Genomic DNA, 20,103 nt, shown 5'->3' with positions numbered 1-20,103 from the left:
TGTAATATTTGGTTTGATTTGTAGATGTTTCCTCATTTATGAACCTTCTTGCAGCGTTATTGTTTATATAGTAAAGTTTACAGTAATGTCGTGATATTAGCGATTTAAAGTGCTGTAGATTTTTGATTGACCCTCTAATTTCCTGTATTTCTGCAATAAAAAATCAGTACAAGTTTCTTTTGTGAGGTATCAGATTTTGAATGAATTTTGTACATTTTTCCAAGTTTCTGGGGAAGTTTCATTCATAGACAACTGACAGAACCATTTTTTTTTTTTTTTTTTTGCTACTAATAAGAACGACTGTTTTCTCCATAAAGAATTCTTGAATAGTAAACCCATCTTTATCTCAAGTATAACAACAAAACGAAAAAAAAAACAACAGTTACAATTAAAGAATATATATTTGTTCGGGAGTAATACATTTCTAATTATGTACTGGGTAATATGTGAGGAATGGCACCACGTAGCACTTTCAAGATTACGGATCCAACAGGCAAAACAATGAGGAGAAATATGAGTCATTTCTAGAAAAATAAATTTGACAAACAGCAAGAAATTCCCCACAATAAATATGCGGGAGATTAACATCATCGTATGAGGAACGACTATAATAGAGTCGTTCGTTATGGATTTCATCACTCCAGCACTTGTATAGCACAAAATAAAACAATTGTTTTTAACAAAATTTAGAAAATAAAATAGATTTGGAAATATATAGCTAGAAAGATGTTGCATGAAAAGTGAATGGATTATTTACAGAAATACAACTCATAAAAGCTAAATTGAAAGTTAGTTAAAATCTCTTATTATATACTATCTTTACCGGTTAGACTTCGTCGTAAAAACTGCCTTGACATTAAGAATAAAATTTAATAAATTGGAATTTGAAAAGATTTCCTGCCTCTTTAAATAACTGTACAGCCTTCTTCTTTGTATTATATATGTTTAGTCACTTCACTCCCGATCTCTTTTTAGATGATCGATCCGCAGCTTTACGCTCGCTTTCCGATAGTAGAATCATTTTTATCTTTTGGCGTGCGTTGAAATACGGCGTCGCTCCTTCGAAAATGTTTTCTCGGGTCACCCGTTTCTATAAGAAACTAAAAAAATAATCTACTTTTTTAAAATTATTTTGCCTGTGCTAATTCCTCATATCAGCATTTTAGAAATAAATGGTCTAGTGAAACACTAATGATTTAATTATTTTAAGATAACATTGAAAATTCCAAACATTAAAAAATGTTCCTTCTTTCCTCCTTTTAATCACTCTTTTAATCTTACCCAAAAGCAGTCACGCATAAATAAGCCGTTTAGCTTGAAATGGAAAATTTGATCGGAAACTAGCGCGACATTTGTTTGTGGCGGATCACTGTATTAAGTAAAAACTGACCTCACCCCCCGACTTCAATTCCACGGTCAAGTTTGGCATATTATAATTGCTAGAAGTTGGCAGTGCTTCAACTTTTCGTTCTATCTCCTTCTCGACTGAAACTTTAATTTCATCCAATACTTTCTGATCGGTTGACTCATGAACTTTAGTCCCATCAACAGAATCCACAATTTTTGACGCCACTCGTGAATTCAAGCCTGATTTTTTCTTACTCAGTAACAATGGATCAGTTTCATTTCGCACCACTGGACCAATTTCATCGACTTCGACAACTTTTTTTATGTCAGATATTTCCGACAAGATTTTCTGATCTGACTTATTGGAAGCGTTACGCTGTTCATCATGACTGCCATGGCTTCTTAGACGCGGTCGCTTGTGATCAGAACGACCAGTCTGAAACATGAAGTAGAAACTTTTACATTTTGAAGTACAAGCTTCCAATGTTTTTATGCTATAGTTGCAAAATCTGAATAGGGAAAAAATAAGGCAAATTTAAGATGCACAAAAGCTGGAACTTGTAATGCATACATCAACAAATAACAAATACTTACATCATTTTTACGTTTTTCACCATGTTCCTTATGTCTCGATTCTTTCTTCATTTCTGACTCAGGTTTTTCAGCGTTTCCGGATCGTTTGGGTTCTCTTTCACCTCCCTTTGTCTTTCCTTCTCTATTGTCCCACCTTAAATTTTTGACATCACCAAACTTTAATAAAATCGTAAGAGTTAAAACCAGTTAAAAACTATAAATAAAATCAAAAAATGTGTTAATGTCCCTACCTTTTGTTTTCCAATTTCTCATCTTTCCTGTCATTTTTTCGAAACTTATCACCTTGTTTTCTCGAGTCTTTCTCCTCACTTCGTTTGGTTTCCCTTTCATCATTTCTTTTTCTAGTAATTCGTGAATCATCTTTCGATTCCTCTCGTTTACGGCTTAAATCATGCTTGCGTCTTCTATCTTTTTCATGCTTAAGATGTTCCCTTACGTTTTTTTTATCATTACCCTTTGGAAGACTCGAACTATCACCACTTCGTCCTTCTTTTTCATCAGCTTTCTTCCCACTTCCACATCCTTCCTGATCATCCCTTGGTTTACTTTCCACTATTGCCTTCTCTTCGGATTTTTGCTCTAGTGTTCCGGAATCCATCAATTCCACGGATTTTAACATAGCAGCCTTCTTCACTTCATGTGTAATTTTGTTATCAGTTATTTCATTCTCATGATCCTTGTCAACTATTCCAGTAACACTGCTCATTTCATATTCACTTCCTTTATTCGCTGCACTTTCGACAGCACTCACTTGTTCGGTTTCTCTCTCTTGTCGTCGCCTTCGACGCTCTTCACGTCGTTTTTCTTTTTCTTGTTTTCGCTGCTCCTTCTCTTCTTTACTACGCTTATGCTTTTTATGCTTTTTACGTCCAGTTTCGTCATCTTCCGGTTTGTCTTCTTCATGTCTCCGATGTTTCCTCTTCTTCTTTCTGTGTCTTTTCTTTTCACTTTTATCCTTATTTTCCACCAACACTCCCGTAGTAATATTGCCAGTTTCTTTTTCATTATCCAATCCCTCATTTTCATTTTCAGCTTCTGCTCCAGAGCCATCATCATGATTAGAACGGAAACCCGCCACACCATTTTCGGCTGCCACCCCATCCGGCAAAGCTTCATCCACTGTATCGTTTTCTTTTTCCACATTGTTTTCAACATCACCGATGTCATTTTCAGTTCCTTTATTTTCGATATGTGGAGTAGTTTCCCTTTTAGCTTCTCCATCTACAACTATTTCTTTTAGGTCAACGGCACCGACATCTTTTCCCTCTTCGATTTTGAATGTACTTTCATGTCTTCCTTCCGCTGCATTTTCTATCTCTTTCGTTTCTTTTTCTTGGCGTCGCTTATATTTATCTTTCTGAAAGGAAAAAAAATTGTAGAGAACTGAGAAATCACATTTTCTCAAAATCAGTAAACTAATATTCAGAAATGTTCAAGAAAATTTTCACGAAACATAACCTTTTGTCGTCTTTCTTCTCTATCGCTGTCCTCCTTTGCTCTTCGCTCACGGTCATCTCGACGTGTTCTTTCATCACCATCTCTTCCTCGTCTTCGTTCCTCGGTTCGCTCTTTCCGGTCATTTTCTCGTTCTCTACTCTCATTCCTTCGCCGATTTTGTACTGATCTGAAATGCATTTTTCTTTTTTCTGCACACAACTTGAAAACTTCACCCGAATAAATATTTTTTTTTACATAAATATTTGGAAAACCTCAAGATCCAACTATACCTCGGTGAATGTCTTCTATTTCGTTCTTCTAGATATGTTCTTGATGACCGGTAATTTGGAACTGGCCCATTACTGAAAGAGCTGTAACTCGTCGCCTGGCTCGTTTGATTTAATGCATACTGTGGTGGACAGTAACTATTCAGAAGGGATGGAATACGATGATGAATAAGAGATGCTCCCGGTAAGCCTATAGCAGCAGCACCTGATGTATGCTGATAAAGATTAAATGATGAAGCTAGATTATCACGATGGTAACGTGTGCTCGCATATGAACTGCGGAACGGTGATCGTGAGCTGAAATTATTGATATTTGATAATATTTTATGGAATTTATCGATAAATTAGCAATATGTTTTTTGGCAATTAAAATTCTAAATTTGTTGAGATCCCATACTTTGAAAATTTGACAAAAATAAAAGAAACTCACTCTCTCCTTCTCGAAGAATGCTTTTCACGACCATCGTTTCGTCTTTTATCGCGATGTGATCGATTTCGGCCTCGAGAGGACGATCTTGACCGAGAACGTGATGATCCACTTGATGATTCGGAAGATGTGCTACTGCTTGAATATGAAGTACTGCGTGTAGAGCGACGGCGTCTACGTAAGGGTGGAGCAGCGGCTCTTTGACGGCTTTCCTGTAAAAACTATAGCTTTAAAAAAAAAAAATGTATTTCCTAAAAACAGAAAAAAGAAAACCACACAATAAGTTTACAAGCAGTTAGCATTTTCTACTAGTCAAAGAATTTTTGAAAAAAAATGAGAGTGGACAAAATGAATAATTACCTTATCTTTTCGTTCTAGATATTCATCCCAAGCATCCTTGACTGGTGGTGGAGCTGGTACACGTGGAAAGATAACTGCTGACAATCCTGGAATGTTTAATATAATCATTTTTCAAGCCTTCCTGTCACTTAAATTTGTGGCCTAAGCGAATGCATCAAGTACCTGGTGGTGGTGGTTGTACGCCTGGCGGAAGCAATAGTGGAGGTACAGTTAAGTGTGCGGCACTTATACTTCTGAAAAAAAACAATATTCCAAACTCTTAAAAAATCTAGTATAAATCCACATTATGGATTCAAAGGATTAAAAGATGACGCTACGTTGTCGCGATGATAACGTGTGCTCACATATGAACTGATCGTAAATTGAAATAATTGACATTTGATAAACATTTCATCGAATAATTAGCAGTACCTAGCAGTATGTGTTCCTGATGCGATTGATTCTGATGATGAACTAGTAGCAACATGCATCAACTGAGTTGACGGAAGTATGGTCGGATAACCTGGAGGTGGTTGATGAACATTTACCGGCAACGGAAGAGGTGGTGGAGCGACAGCTAACTGCTGTACATTTGGAACTACAACAGTAGGTGCAATAACTTTTGGTTGACTTTGTGCTGGTGTTACTCCTGGGGATGGCATGACATTGTTCCCAGAAAATTGCTTTATGATCATTTGAGATTGTAAAGCTGCAGGAATCGTGACATTTGTACTAGGTTGTATGACATATGTCGGTGATGAAGTACGGATCTAGAAAGTATTTTTAAGTTATAGTATCACAGTATATCGTACAAGATTTTGCTGAACTTTAATTTCCGGTTTTCCGTGAATGATAACACCTAGAGAGAAATGTCGTATTTTAAAACATAATTGGGTAAAACGCAATTCAAGCAATAAATACACTAAAATACTCTAAAGGGATGTGACGAACGGTAGTGCTCATATATTTTAATGACAAAATTCCAAATGAACTAGGAAAATAAGTTAGTGTATGCAAATAGTTCACTGACAAAAAAAAGAATTCATTACAAACAGTTCATTGACCAATATTATGTTTTAAAAAAAACTTTTTAAAAAACTTCCTTACTCGAAAAATTTAAGTCTCATAAGATATTATACGAATAAACCTGTGATTGTGGCGAAGTCACCGCTGTCTCTTGCTGCTGCTGCTGCTGTTGTTGTTGATGCGATTGCTGCTGCTGCTGCTGCTGTTGATGATGAATTACAATTGCAGGCTGAACTTGCTGCGGACGACCGCTTAAACCAATACGTACACGTGAAACCGGCGGCTGAACTGGTTGTTCGTCAATACGTGGTGAACTATCTAAACTTATTTTTCAATAAACCATTATGACATTCAAGTTGCGTTATTCTCGAAAACTCTACTTACTTGTGCTTTCAAATGCTGTATTATGAATTGCACCATGTTTGAAAGCTTCAGCAGCTTGTCGCATCTGAAATTTTGACAGTTGTTCAGTTCGAATTAAGAAGGTACGTAGTGATGATAATGTAGTTAGAGATATTTCTACTTCGACTTCAAACGAAATTTAAAAATAAATGAATTTAAAAATTCGATTTGATTTAAACCTTTAAATTCGGAACCAGTTTGTCGGTAGATACAGCAGTTTGGAAGCAATTTGTTCCTGGACATTTTGCGTTCGGTGTTTCAAGCAATCGTTGCTGCAAGCAATCCGCACAGAAGCTGTCACCGCAGCAAGTTGTTAAGACTGCATCACGCAAAAGTTGTGAACATATCGGACATTTTAATTCCGGTGGTATTTCTCTGGAAATTTTGAAACTGATGCGGAATTATTCGAGGGTCGTAAACTAATTCGTATTTAATTTTCTCTAATTACACAAGATTTCTAAATTTCAATTCATCAAGAAAAGCTTACTACTTTTGAAAATTGGGAATAGAAAGAATGAATGGCAACCTATTTTTGTTACTAGGCAAATTAGGACGGACAAAATCGAAGTGGGAGGAACCGATGGAACACATTAATGATTTGCTATGAAACCGAAGAATGAAGTCTATATCAGAATATGGCAAGATACCGTATTTCGGGTTCCGGTTTAGCAATTTCTGGTTTTTTCTGGCGTGCTTTCCAATGCATAATTGGCACAACATACTTCCCAGATGGATGTAACATTGCCAGTGGATCATCTGATGTTGTTTCCATCAACTCATCCATCGTTATACCCGTTGTGCGACGTGTATTCAACTAAAAAATAATACAGAGAAACTTATTTAAGCAAAGCAAATTGTCGTAACAACAAATTAAATGACTTACCAATAAATACCTGAAATTGTGAGACATATGTATAACCTGAAAGGGCCAACAATAACTAAAGACTTCGAAATCTGAAATAATCAAGTAATAATTTCACAAATCCTACTATTTCCTAATTGTATAGCACTCTGTTTGGACTCAATCCGCTGAAAAAGTTACTGGAATCAACTGGAATAAATAGAATAAATCAATGAAAAAAACGAAAATCAACTTGCTTTGGGCCTGAAAAAATAAGTTCGAAGCCAAGCAGTAAATTTAAATTTGAATTCACCTAAACTTCTGTCCTGAAACATCCAACTCAACTTTTCCATTAATTTCGGATTTCTCCGATATTTCATTGCAGTTGTATCCTAATATAGGAAATTATATCTTTTATTCTATTATGACTAACGAAACAAAGATCGGATTCATTAAGATGTAGCAGCCTTCTAACAAATAATAGTAAACACGTCTGTGGACCAATAATGCAAAATTGTTAGTTACTGTGAAATTCCAATGTGTGATACCATTTTATGCGTCATAAAATTCTTCCATTCCACATACGTTTCAATTTCAGCAAATGTAAAGTTCTTTTTACTTTGTGGCTAAAAGTTAGACCTGATGCATAAATCCGAAACGTTCATGAAATCAAAGAAAAAATGTTATTGCATAAAAAGTGATAACACACATACATTTCAAAAGTATCCAACTTGCGCATTTGTCCAATGACTTACAGAATGTTAAACGATGGAAATAATAAATGTACAAATGACATGCATGTTTTTCCTTTTTAAACCAATTGTTAACTATTATAATTGTGAATCTCTATCTAATATGATCGCAATAAGGTATCAGTATTATCCACTCATACTTGAAATAGCTCATCAGATCATTCCATTATAGACTTTCCGACATGCTAGAAGAGTACTACAGCTTTCCTAACCTAATCAAAAACACAAATAACTCAGTACAGAATGAAAGCGACCACCTACGAGTTTAACAATATCATTCATTCCTCAACGACGACAGCCACGTGGCACCTCTTCTAACTACTTATTTCATCACTAAGTTTCTCACCTTACCACTCTTATCAAAAATTCCACTCTAACAATGATTTCAACCATGCAAGTGAAGCATTTTCTTGATTAAGCTTACAATACACTACTTTCAAGACTAGCACATCACTGCATTCTCGATGTTTCTTCCATAGTGTCTCCTTCCCGCAAACATAGACCTTTCCATTACCGTATCATCGGAGATTCTTCCATTTCCAATTAATATTGTGAAATTTTCTTTTCTTTTCAGAATGTCAGAATACTAATGCTTATAAAGAGAAAAAAGAAAATGAGAAAAAAATATAGTACAATTTATCTTTTTTATCGGCGATAAACAAAAACTTACTCGAAAAAATGAAATACACCGAGAGAGACTGAGAGATCATTTCAACTATAATTACAAATTCAAGTTCATAATATGCAGAAAATAAATGCGGAAAATAAATTTGATAGTTAAAGATTAAAACAAGAATAATTTTGTAACTTACTTTGTAATGTCTAAAATAACATTCAAATGATTTTTGCTTTCTCAATCTTTATCCTAATATTGCCATTTTTTTTAATCTCTCTCGGAAATGATTCTTTCGCCTACCCTTCGCCATCCGAAAGTACCATTCAATGACAAAACTTCACAGTTTCATTGTTGTTTACAAATAAAACGAATGAAAACGAAAAACTTAACACCGGAAAACATTAACTCAAAGAGTTATAACGATTAACCCATGGTAAATATGTGATAAAAACATTAAAGAATGATATACCCGTACCAGAAAGTATGAAAATAATCAATTATGTCATTTAAATCAATGAACAAATGTGTACATGTAAAACAGTAAATCTTTTCTGCGTATATTTAATGATATAACGTAAAAGTGTAAATATAGAATGACCGTTACCATTGGACAATTTTTGTACCAGTGTCCTGACTGTGAACAACGATTGCACACATAAGTTGGTGGCGGAGGACCAGACATTATAGAAGACGTCTTCTTTTGAAAGCTGAAAAAAGATTTCTTTTTTGGTAAACCATATCATATGTGAGACAATATTACAGATTATATTTTATGTACATTATTTTGTCCTGAACACATTTTTTCATGTTTTCTGCACATCTTTTTTCAGATTTTTAGATGTTCCTCAAATAAAAGTACATATGAATTTTGTTGCGGATGAAAATGAAAAAACACTTCTGGGAATCTTCAAGTATTATGTATCGGAATATTCTAAATGTAAAAATAAAGTCCCACTTCATTATTTTTCGTCCAATTACAGTTAAAAGACGAATAGAAAGAAACTATAACTAGTTACGTACTTTGAAGGTAAATATTTGTATGTAGATACTTCTTTTACATGTGCCAAACGCTCTTCTTCTGTCATTTTGTCGAATTCTTCCTGAAGAAGGTCATGTTAATATAACGCAGGAACACAATTGGAAAAGTCTTGGCAAACTCTAAAACTGTTAATTTAGTGTTGCCCGAAAAAACGCGAAGGTTATACTTACTGAATCAATATGCCCAACAACAGGAGCTTCAGTTGGAGTAGACTTGGTCACAATTCCTGAATTTGTGGTGTCCCTAAAAAAAATGATCCATCAATTCTCCGATATTTTGACAGCAGAATGTAGCTAGTGAAGCAATGGAACATTAAGTAACTGAAAACTATATGAAAAAAAAAAAAAAAACTATATGAGTTGAACAATTTTCAGAACAATCATTTAAGTAATAAACTTACTGCACTTTTGGCAGTTTCGCAGCATTGTCACGTGGTATCCGTTGGACGATTACTGATGAATTTCGAGGAATCAACTCATCTCCCGTATACTGGCGCTTTGTGTGGGCGTTTGTTAAGACTAAATCGAAGGATTCTGCCTAAAAACCAAAATACTTCTACGATTCATCTCTCAACTTACATGTCTTCAACAGTCAATGATATATTCCTTTGTCATGATTTAGAAGCGAGTTTATAGAAACACCTTACCCACGACCATGAGCAACTGAACGAATTTCATAAATATCAATATTACTACTACTTCGTTCTATCCAGCTTTAAATTTCAAGCAGAAATGAAATATCATATATTCACTACTACCATATATTCACTACTGAACAAAACTCTCCATGTGTTAAATGGTGAGTAAACAAATAACAAATTTCCCACCTTAATATTTTCTTTTTCACATATTTCCTTCTTGAGATCAGTGATGGATATATGCAAGCCATCAAACACCAATGTTTTGTACTCAAGTGTCGCTTTAAATTTGTAATGTATCGATGACATCAATAACTTAAAAAAACGAAATGAATTCGGTAAACAATATAAAATAATACGATTCCACCAACAATGAGTCAACCACTAGTCACATCCTCATGGTAGATTTTTTAGGTTCCATCTAGCAGTACAATCAAATTTATGGGACACCGCGGTACCGCAAGCAAATGGAAGAAGCAACCCACAAGGACAACCACCCGTCGAACGCAACCGTTATCGCTAACCCTAGGCTAGCTGAACTCGTTTATCGATTTCAGTGCATCATTTCACGGTCCCACTGCGAAAACTTTCTGGATCAGACATAAAAAAGGGCTTCCAAAATGAGAGATGCAGTTTTTATTCGGTTTTTTTTTTTTAATTTTAATTTTGCAAAGATTTGCTTTAAATTAGGATCGATGTTCTCTTTGCCACTGTATGCCTCTTTCTGTAGAAATAAAGATTTATGAGTCCGAGGATTGGGATGCTGTCAACTGATCGGATTTTTAGAGTAGTTATATTACGGATTAAGAGTAGGAATTGCCAAGATTTAAAAGTTTGAAAAATAGATTTTAGACAAAGATTGAGACAAAGCAAACATTTTGGAAGGATATGTTAAAACTTCCTTTTCTAGATTTTGATTATGTAGAGTAATTGCGGTCAGAGACCGAAGAAAAAGAAGGGTGAGACACGAGTAATTCATCTGAAGTGTCTAGCAAAATTTAATTTTAGCAAAATTTAATTGGTATTCGAGATCTCAAATTTATGCGGGATTCAGTTGCAAATTTTGTAGAATATGGAAGATATTTGGAAAGTATTAGAAACTGCTGATTAATATTGTGAGAATCATTTAGATAGAAATGCATCGTTCTGTAGCACACAGAGGTTTCAGTATGATTCGGAAAGCTATTTTGTTATTGAAACATTTAAGAAATCAGGATGCAGTAACTGTGTTACCCACTTCGCATATCTAACTTGTATGTAAAGTGTGTGTAAATACAAACTGTTTCGTATATTTCTCAATTCATTTCATATTTAGTTGTCCTTCCGACAAGATCAAAAGCAAATTTGGTGGAGTGCTGTATCATCTATCAGTGATCGATACTCTGGAAACGTCCTGACAGTTCAGGTTTGTAAGAAATTTGTATTTTTTTATAATGCACATAGTGGAAAGAACAGCAGGAATAGATGAATGTAAGGAGAATTTTTTCTATTCGTGGCTTTAATTTTTGAGGAGTTATGACTGATATTTCTTTTAGAGTCAGATTTTATCATATATTAGATGTATAATCTAATAATCTATATTATATATGTGTAATAATCTACATTTCAGGACAACATATAGTAAGCACGATGATAACAGACGTTCAGTTAGCAGTATTTTCGAACCTGATTGGTGTTTCCATTTTTGCTCTTGTCATCCTCTTTCATTATGTTGCAGTGAACAATCCGAAACGCAGTAAGGAACACTGAACATTCATGACGACATTATTACTATTGTTATTATTATTATAAAGCGAATGTTTAAGAATGTCTTATGATTCCTTCATCTTCAGTTTGTTATTTTGGTTCTACAGATTTTTTAAATTGGGTGAAGTTTATGCTTGAACTTGTCATTAAGTTAGTTACAACTACTTCAATATAATTTCAAGCAAATAATCAATAACTATATAACCAGGTGATAGTTTTAATCCAAGTGATCAGTGCTGATGTTTTTTAATAGCTTTTTATCTATTATTTGCCGACTTATAAATCATTGTTGTCATCTGATACTGCGATAAATCAATATTATTATTCCATACAGAAATTAATCAACTTTTTTACCTAACGTTTAAATGAGTGCTTCAGTGATATTATTTGTATTAGACAAAGTTGTTACAAATTTCTGGTCCCTCTTGATTTGCTTATTAATTTCTCGTCATATTTTTTGAAACGATCCTAGATGATCTCTTCTGTGCTGCGATTCTTCTAATCAGTGACATATTTGTATTGTTGGCTTCTTTAATAAAACATTTCCCTCATCCAAAGCGTACTTTTCAGTAGTCTTGGAATCCTACATTCCAACGTTGTATTTTTATCTGTTGAAATTTAAGTATCTCTCTGACTGTTCAGTTACAATTTTCCCGTATTTCTTATAAGCTCCACAGTTTCCAATGCTTTTTTCTTAGACATTTAGTAGACAAACCGGTAGGTGAAGCTTCTACTTCGTGTCATTGTAGAGCGTTAACATCTCGTGCTAAATATGATCAATTTGGACTGGATTATAGGTAAAACTTTTATAACCTGTATGAGTAATGCAAGTAAATGTGAGCTATTCGGATTCAGTCCAGTCAGGTTACGCTTCCATTTCTGAGCTTCCACATTAGCTTGATTTTGTTATAATTTGATAATCGGAAGATTTTTCGACAAAGAAGGATAAACATTTTATAGTGATACAAATAAACTTAATGACAAACCATGCAAATATGTGTTAAGTTAGACGCAATGACAAGTAAACAATGAGATCAACTAACGGTAAAATCTTTGGGAGGGAAGGGGTTCCGGTTCCTTTCTGTCTTTTTCTTTAAAAATTTCTTTTTAACGAATGGATATTTGCACCTATGTAAAAGTGCAATCGGTGTTGAGTCCAGTTGCTGTCTGACTTCTTATTTGTCTGTTTGTTCCTCACGGTCTTATACGAAGATAAATGTAATTTGATATATAGGACCGGTAAATCTTCATGGAATTAGTTACAATTCACGGTGGCTATTCTGACCTGCAGCGTGATCGGCTAACAGAAGCACTGTGTTGTAAATATGTTTCAATTGCTCTTTTATCTGAAAATTTATTGGATTAAAATTGAATTAAAGTTTGCCAAATAAATTTGAAAGTCTCAGAAAAGAAAAAAAAAAAAAAAAAAAAGGATAAATGAAATAAATGTGTTAATGTTAATAAATTATAGCAAATTGCTGTCATAAAATAAGATAGTTTTATGAATATTAGTGAAAACTTACAGACTTATAAAAGAGACAGTTTGACGGATTTTCATCTTCGCCACCGGGACAGTCACTGATGTCATCGCACAGTTGTTCCGATGTTATGCAAACATCGTAGTGATGTGAGCTTCGTGTCGGACATAACATTTGTTGATGGCCATGCCGTGATGCACCACAGCCTGAAATTTAGCATAAGTTACAATAGATGTGAAGCAGAAATTCCACGTTTGCTATGACTTTAGTATTAATGTGACACTCTTCGAGACTGATGAGTCATTGCAAGTAAATATGTTTTCCTGTAAAATAAATACCTCCTTTAATCTGAGGATAACGCGAATTATTCGAAACCTCCAAGACCTGTTTTTACTTTTTCAGTTTCGAGCTAAGAGTCAGCTGGTCCAGAATTTGAAATATTATTTTGAAAAAAAAAAAGTGACAACATTTTGTGGAGATTTATTATTTCGTTCCTACAAATGAAATTCTAAATTAGGACAAAATTGATGTCGAATTTTAAATTATTATTGTCCTTGAAAATTTTTGTGATATGATCGCACATATGTAGTGGTATTGGAAGAGATTATATGATATGCAAGAAATGGAATTTGACTGATTGTAGTAATTGATAAAATGTTATTTAAGAATAAATCTATCAGCTAAATGTGTTATTACTCATTAGCGTTTAATTCATTATCAAATTGGTACATTTATTGATGTATAACTATGGGAAAAGAATTCACTGATATTATCGATGATCGATGAATTGTTTATAAATATTGAAGTCTTATCACTGAAGCATTCTTATCTTTTAGAATGAATTATAATGTAATACTAAAAAAAGCTGTTCGAATTTAATCAGGAAGTTTACACGTACGACTGATGATGCTATTATTACGCTTACGCTGTATAATTTCAACATATATTGATTATACTGAGAAAGCAAACACACTTCTCAATAGCTAATTATCACAATGCATCTTAACTACCGTCTTACCTTAATTAAATTTGGTTAGCAATATCTCTCCCGGAAGTTCTAAATTACCGACTATTTGTGTTTAACTTTTCTCTGAAAAGCATGAAATAAGAATTAAGCTACCACTAATATCAATTTTCATGGATCATTTATAAAACACAAAGTAACTCGTTAATGAATTAGAAAGAACTTTGAAGTCATTTTAACTTCTTCAAATAAGTTTTTCTTTAAAAAGTTTAAAACTTCCCGTTTCTAATTAGATACATACCCAGCGTTTCTAATTTCAACAAAACATTTGATCGAAACTTTGTGATAATAAATTGTCACTACAAATACCTTTTCTTCGTTTGCGTTGCCTGAAATGTCGTGTTCTGTGCATCACTGATGGGCGATCGGCTTGCATGAGCCTTTCTTCATCCTCAAAATCGTCATCAAAATGATCCACGTCTGCTTCATTCATCCTCCTACAACAATTACAGCAATCACTTCTATTTTTAAACTGAGAATGAGTGATGTGAAAAATTACATCTAGTGATTTAGCAAATTTCAACTTGTGCCTTTACAATGTTACAATTCAGAAATTACCTGTATCTTATTTTGGTACAGTTCAAATCAGCTGACTTATAAAGACCTTTCTTATCTTTTTTTTTTTTTGCCCTTTTAAAATTTTCTAATAAAGTTTAAGACACCATTGTTTACTACCTTATATCGGCTTTAACATTTAGTATGCCAGCTTCTGAAGACTCTCCCCTTCGTCCATATAAAGCGTCTCGATGAAGATGATGCTGAAATTTTTGATTTTTATTGAAAATTGAAAAAAAAAAAAATATTCAGGGTTAAAATAGACTGCTAACTCAAAAAAGTGTTCACAATTATTTTCATTTGAAAGAAAGGAACAGGAAAATCCTAACTTACAAATTTCTCTCCACTATTGCAACTTTGATTTCAAAGGTTATATTCAAGGTAAAAGCCAGCTTGAAGATATGTGAGAAACCAAACAAGAAGAGCACTAGGAGAGAAATATGCTCAGAGATTAAAGAAGATGATATTTATTGAAATAAAATTCTAACTAATTTGATTAACCTATAATTGGGATCAGTAGATACTCAATGTGTAATTCAATTAGATACGCAAATTTTTTTTTTTGGAAATCTTCAAGCTTTAAAATTTGATTTCTTGAATAGACATGAATATAAAAAATAATTGATAAAAAATTTTAAAACTTTCATGGATTCGTCACAAGTAGTTACACATTCTTCTTGTATTTTTGGAATTCATTTTTAGGTTATTCAGAAAAGAAAGATTATGATAACCAAAAAATCCAAAGATACGTATTTAGTTTTATGGTTTGCGCTTGAAAAGAAACATACAATTGAAACTTTGAAATCATTCCACTGATTTGTTCGATTATACTTTGTTAATTTTATAATTAATCCATTCATATGAAAATTGGAAAATCAGCAAGTTTATTGATGGTAGTATTATTTTTCTATTTAAAAAAAATATACTAATTTAGAAGTGGTTTTTGAAAAGATGAAGCTGTTGCAAATATTTTACTTGAATTTATTATAATTAGGATGCAAAAATGTGAAATTCATTCTATACTCATCAAAAATTTTAAAAACTTTCAATGCATAATATTAATTTTTGAAATAAAATTCATTGATCTAACATCGATCTAACCGCTGATTTTTAATTTTATAGCTTAATCATTGGTATTATTAGTTAACATGACCGATGATGATTTAACAGTAGTGCTAATCTAAAATTTTGAACAGAGTAATACAAGAAATTGCATTTAACCCAGATACTGAACGTTAGCTTAAAAAAAGGTTCATCAGATAAACTTGAAGTGATGAAGATAACAAGTGATCAGGAAATGAACTATTATTATGATAAAAATAAGTGCTCCTTTCCGGCTAAACAACAGATAAGATGAATATTCTTCTTTCATTAGTAGCCGTCATCGCACTAATTTGTAAAATTATTTTGTGCTATATTTTTGTTGGTATGTATGTCTCCGACATGTGTAAATTTTTAATCGAAAGATACGACATGGAGCGATGACAAGACAGGACAGCAGCCATCTTGTCGTCGATATTATTCGGGCCACTATCATTCTGCAGTTTGTAGTTTAGTTACCTGCTACTGATATATTACGATAGAGAGAAAGGAAGAAGGACTCAGTGTTATCAATCAACAGATTTTCTTTAGTGATAATATCGAAATTTTTTCTTTTTTTGCACTGCAAGTAAAAAAAAAAAGAAAAAAAAACCATTGTTTTCGTTCAATTACCATTAAAGAATGTTTTGTATAATATATTTTCACAATGAGTTTTGGCTTTTATTCATTAGTTGTCATCAAACTTTGGACTTCACTCTTTTTTTTTTTTGATAGGAAAAATGTGAATAATTTGAAAGAAAAGAGAAGAAACCTGTGATGAGGGTAAACGAAGTACTGAACCGGCAATTGAGTTACCAACCGCATGGCGTAATACAGCTATTGACCTGCAAATCTCCTTTATTCAGATTTTCTATTCTTCTGTAAAATTTCATTTCTTTAAAACAGTGAAATTGGAGAGAGAGAGAGAGAGAGAGAGAGAGGGAAAGCATATACAGTCAGTAAGACTATCCTAACACTCGTTTATTAAATTTATTCCAAAAGTAGTGATGTAAAATGAGAATAAGTAATGGCCAAAGTTGGGGTCAATCTGTTGTGTACTTAAAGTGCAAAACGCAGTTGTTACTGCTGTAGTCTCTTGTTCACTTTATCACAATGATTTTACTTTTTGCCCAGCAAATCATTTTATAACTTCAATAATAAGCGAGTGCTTTTCACCTTTCTTTTCCACATTCTCAGCACTTAATAAATACCTGCGTAAATTGTATACTTGCGTAAATTGTATACTTGCGTAAATTGTATACTTGCGTAAATTGTATACTTGCGTAAATTGTATACTTGCGTAAATTGTATACTTGCGTAAATTGTATACTTGCGTAAATTGTATACTTGCGTAAATTGTATACTTGCGTAAATTGTATACTTGCGTAAACTGTGTACCTGCGTAAATTGTATACCTGCGTAAACTGTGTACCTGCGTAAATTGTATACTTGCGTAAATTGTATACTTGCGTAAATTGTATACTTGCGTAAACTGTGTACCTGCGTAAATTGTATACCTGCGTAAACTGTGTACCTGCGTAAATTGTATACTTGCGTAAATTGTATACTTGCGTAAATTGTATACTTGCGTAAATTGTATACCTGCGTAAATTGTATACCTGCGTAAACTGTGTACCTGCGTAAATTGTATACCTGCGTAAATTGTATACTTGCGTAAATTGTGTACCTGCATAAATTGTGTACCTGCGTAAATTGTGTACCTACGTAAATTGTATACCTGCGTAAATTGTCCAAATCGCTGGATAGCACTGACTTTGACTTCATTACTGGCACAGCATCAACAGCCATCGCTGTCACTGTTGGGCGCATTCCGCGTTTCGGATACGATATACCGGCTAGCAACAGGAAAATAATAATAACAACGGTTGTTGGCAGGCATTGAACCCGCATTGGGTTTAGTTTATCGCTATCATAAACAGTTTTGTTCCTTTTTTATTTTCTATATTTCCTTAATTGGTCTTATTCTTAACTTTTTTTTTTCCGTTTCCGGAGAATAGTTTTACTTTATCGTTTTTCTGCCAGCGTACTGCACAGTTCCAGAGATTTACTTTATTGAAATCCTTGGTATTTGTCTATCCTCTCAAATAGTATCGCGGGATATAATACCAAGAATTTTGGGATGTAGTAATAGTGGAATGCAGAACAATAAATTATTATGCAACTTTTTCCTTAAATACTCCTACCAATCAATATTAAAATTCAAATAATATAGCTATTCGACTTGAATTATTCAGTTAGACTTCAAAAACATACTAAATTGCAGAAGTTAGTAAATAATTCCACATAAATGCCAACTGAGTTTATTTAAGAGAAAGATAAACTTAATTGTAAAAATAACGAAAAGGAGAAAGCAAATATAAGTTGGGATGAGTAAGGATCGCGACGACACAAAGGTATCGTTGACAATTTAAAAACAACAGGTAGTAATTGGTTGATAAGAGAGGAATTCTGCCAATACTTTATAACAGATAAAATCAACGATTTGTTTTTTCTTTTTTTTTCTTCTAAAACAAAATGGAAAAATTAAAATTTGAAGCGGAATATAATAAATTTTTAGAACATCTGCGCTATTAATGCAAATGGCGAACAAGCTGATGAATAGAGGTGCCAATTTGCAACAATTTGGAATTCCAGATCGAATACCACGAACAACAGTAAATTCAGATGACAAATAATTGTTAAGTAATTCGTTAATCCGTAAAACAGGAAATGATGATTATTTCCTATTCAATATCAATCTCTTAGAAATTTAGCGCAAAAATTGAATAACACAACACAATGAAGCTGTTGGCGAGAAACACTGGTAGTAATAATAATTGCTGTGATAGTATAGTAGAAATATAATTTAAAAAATCTTACGAACAAACCGGAAAAATATGGAATAATTCCTGTTCTGGTTTTCCCGAATGCACCGCTAGTAGAATGAAAGTGAAACAGTCAACAAAAATAACTCCACTGAAAATTGTTTAATGAAGATGGCAGTAGTAATGATGATGGAAATGATAATAATGATAACAGCAATGTTAACGAAATATAATAATAATAATAATACAGTAAATTCAGCTGGTTCAGACAATCGTTAGTTAGTCAACAGAACCAGGAAAAAGAGTTCAAATGGAAAAATTTTCTCCGTAATCTTTCGCCGTGATCTTATGCGCGCGCGCGCAAATGCTCAGTAGAAATTTCCAATTCGTACACACAGTTACACAAAAAATTCTTTTTCCTCAATCTTTTTCTTGTTTCTCTTTCAATTGAAATGATAGCAGCCAGAAAAGTGTCCCCGCTGTCGTTGTCGTTGTCGCTTAGGAAGAAAGGAGAAACGATTTTAAAAAGGAATATTTCGAGTGATCCTTGAAATGTTCACTGGTTGTAGCAGTGCTAATAGTGGTCGTTGACGTGATATTGACGTTACTGTATCGGATGTAATTGGATGCTTCTTATTGTAGTAGTAATGGATTTAGTAGGAATTGGTTATTGTTTTCTAAACTAAAATCAGGCATTCCTTATTTGAATTTGCCTTAAAACTTATCGTTCTTCTTTCCCTATTATTAATTTTTATAACTTTTAATAATTAAACATCGATCGATGATCATTTCGGACTCGTTCAGCTTGTCTCGTTCATTTTTTCAAGCCAACTTTGCTTCTTTTTTTTTTTTTTTTTTTTTCGTTATGTCTAAATATTTCGGCCGTTATTTGCTAGTATTAGTGCTTCTCGGTCCTCAATTCTCAAGCAGATAGAATTACGCGTTCTTAATTCTTGAGCAGATATGAATGTTAAAGCTCACTGAAAGGTACAAAAAATAGGAAATAATCGTAATTGATGTGAGTTGATGTGTTGCTGCTGTTCACGCGAACATATTTGACACATAAACAGTTTACTGATAGCAGAATGTTTACAGGAGAAATTTGAGGACCTGAAATTTCAGATGAAGTTCTCATCATTTTAAAATTATTTATGCGACGAATGGTTTTGCACAATGTGAAAAGCATAATGTGTAAATAAAATAAGTTACAGATCGATATATACGCTTCATTTTATTTGTTCGATACTCTCATCTCTCTTTAACAATTGATCACCTCGGAACAATTTAAACAAACTATCTCAGGAATGCATGTTGGAAGGAAACTGGAAATCGAATTTATGGTATTTGAGGCGGAATTAATGATAGGTTTGTTTCAGGAATGTTATGTATGAGCGTTCTGTGAGCTAATTATACAAATGTCCCAATTTATCACTGGGCTATTTGAAATTGACAATGGGATAGGATGAAATAGTCACTTCGTAGTCACAGATATCACAGCCTATGGCTTCAGGTTAACTTCTTGAGTAAATTTTCTAAAAAGTTTGTAAAGTAATAGTATATTCAGAGATCAAAGAAAAAAACAATGAATGATCAATTTTACCTAGATGGACACAAAAGTGGATTTAAACGATGTCAAAATTAAAGTGTGGCT

The 20,103-nt window shown here is 33.3% G+C and overlaps 3 protein-coding genes across 3 annotated transcripts; 1 reads left to right on the top strand and 2 right to left on the bottom strand.

Annotated features, from left to right (window-relative positions):
• Positions 1-949: 949 nt before the first annotated feature.
• Bma-rbpl-1 (Zinc knuckle family protein) lies at positions 950-10,053 on the bottom strand (the record flags this gene model as incomplete). Its single annotated transcript, XM_001897487.2, has 19 exons — positions 950-1,090; positions 1,391-1,783; positions 1,942-2,074; positions 2,172-3,298; positions 3,400-3,565; positions 3,669-3,962; positions 4,096-4,304; positions 4,453-4,538; positions 4,615-4,685; positions 4,864-5,201; positions 5,579-5,775; positions 5,842-5,905; positions 6,039-6,234; positions 6,507-6,673; positions 8,673-8,775; positions 9,089-9,168; positions 9,278-9,350; positions 9,508-9,644; positions 9,934-10,053. The coding sequence occupies 19 exons, from the start codon at positions 10,051-10,053 to the stop codon at positions 950-952; spliced, it is 4,095 nt and encodes a 1,364-aa protein (XP_001897522.2).
• Positions 10,054-10,913: 860 nt separating this feature from the next.
• Positions 10,914-11,365, top strand: Bm14350 (RIKEN cDNA 2310016E02, putative; the record flags this gene model as incomplete). Its single annotated transcript, XM_043079573.1, has 3 exons — positions 10,914-10,964; positions 11,060-11,149; positions 11,354-11,365. The coding sequence occupies 3 exons, from the start codon at positions 10,914-10,916 to the stop codon at positions 11,363-11,365; spliced, it is 153 nt and encodes a 50-aa protein (XP_042935507.1).
• Positions 11,366-12,749: 1,384 nt separating this feature from the next.
• Positions 12,750-17,538, bottom strand: Bm5790 (uncharacterized protein; the record flags this gene model as incomplete). The annotated part of the gene is made up of 6 exons (XM_001897485.2): positions 12,750-12,836; positions 13,014-13,174; positions 14,302-14,429; positions 14,668-14,750; positions 16,400-16,472; positions 17,366-17,538. The coding sequence occupies 6 exons, from the start codon at positions 17,536-17,538 to the stop codon at positions 12,750-12,752; spliced, it is 705 nt and encodes a 234-aa protein (XP_001897520.1).
• Positions 17,539-20,103: the final 2,565 nt, after the last annotated feature.

This window comes from Brugia malayi, assembly GCF_000002995.4.
Source record: "Brugia malayi strain FR3 genome assembly, contig: Bm_v4_Chr3_scaffold_001, whole genome shotgun sequence".
In the NCBI taxonomy this organism is placed as follows: Eukaryota; Metazoa; Nematoda; class Chromadorea; order Rhabditida; family Onchocercidae; genus Brugia; species Brugia malayi.
The sequence above is the reverse complement of the archived record's forward strand: the minus strand, read 5'-3'. Positions and strand labels throughout refer to the sequence as shown.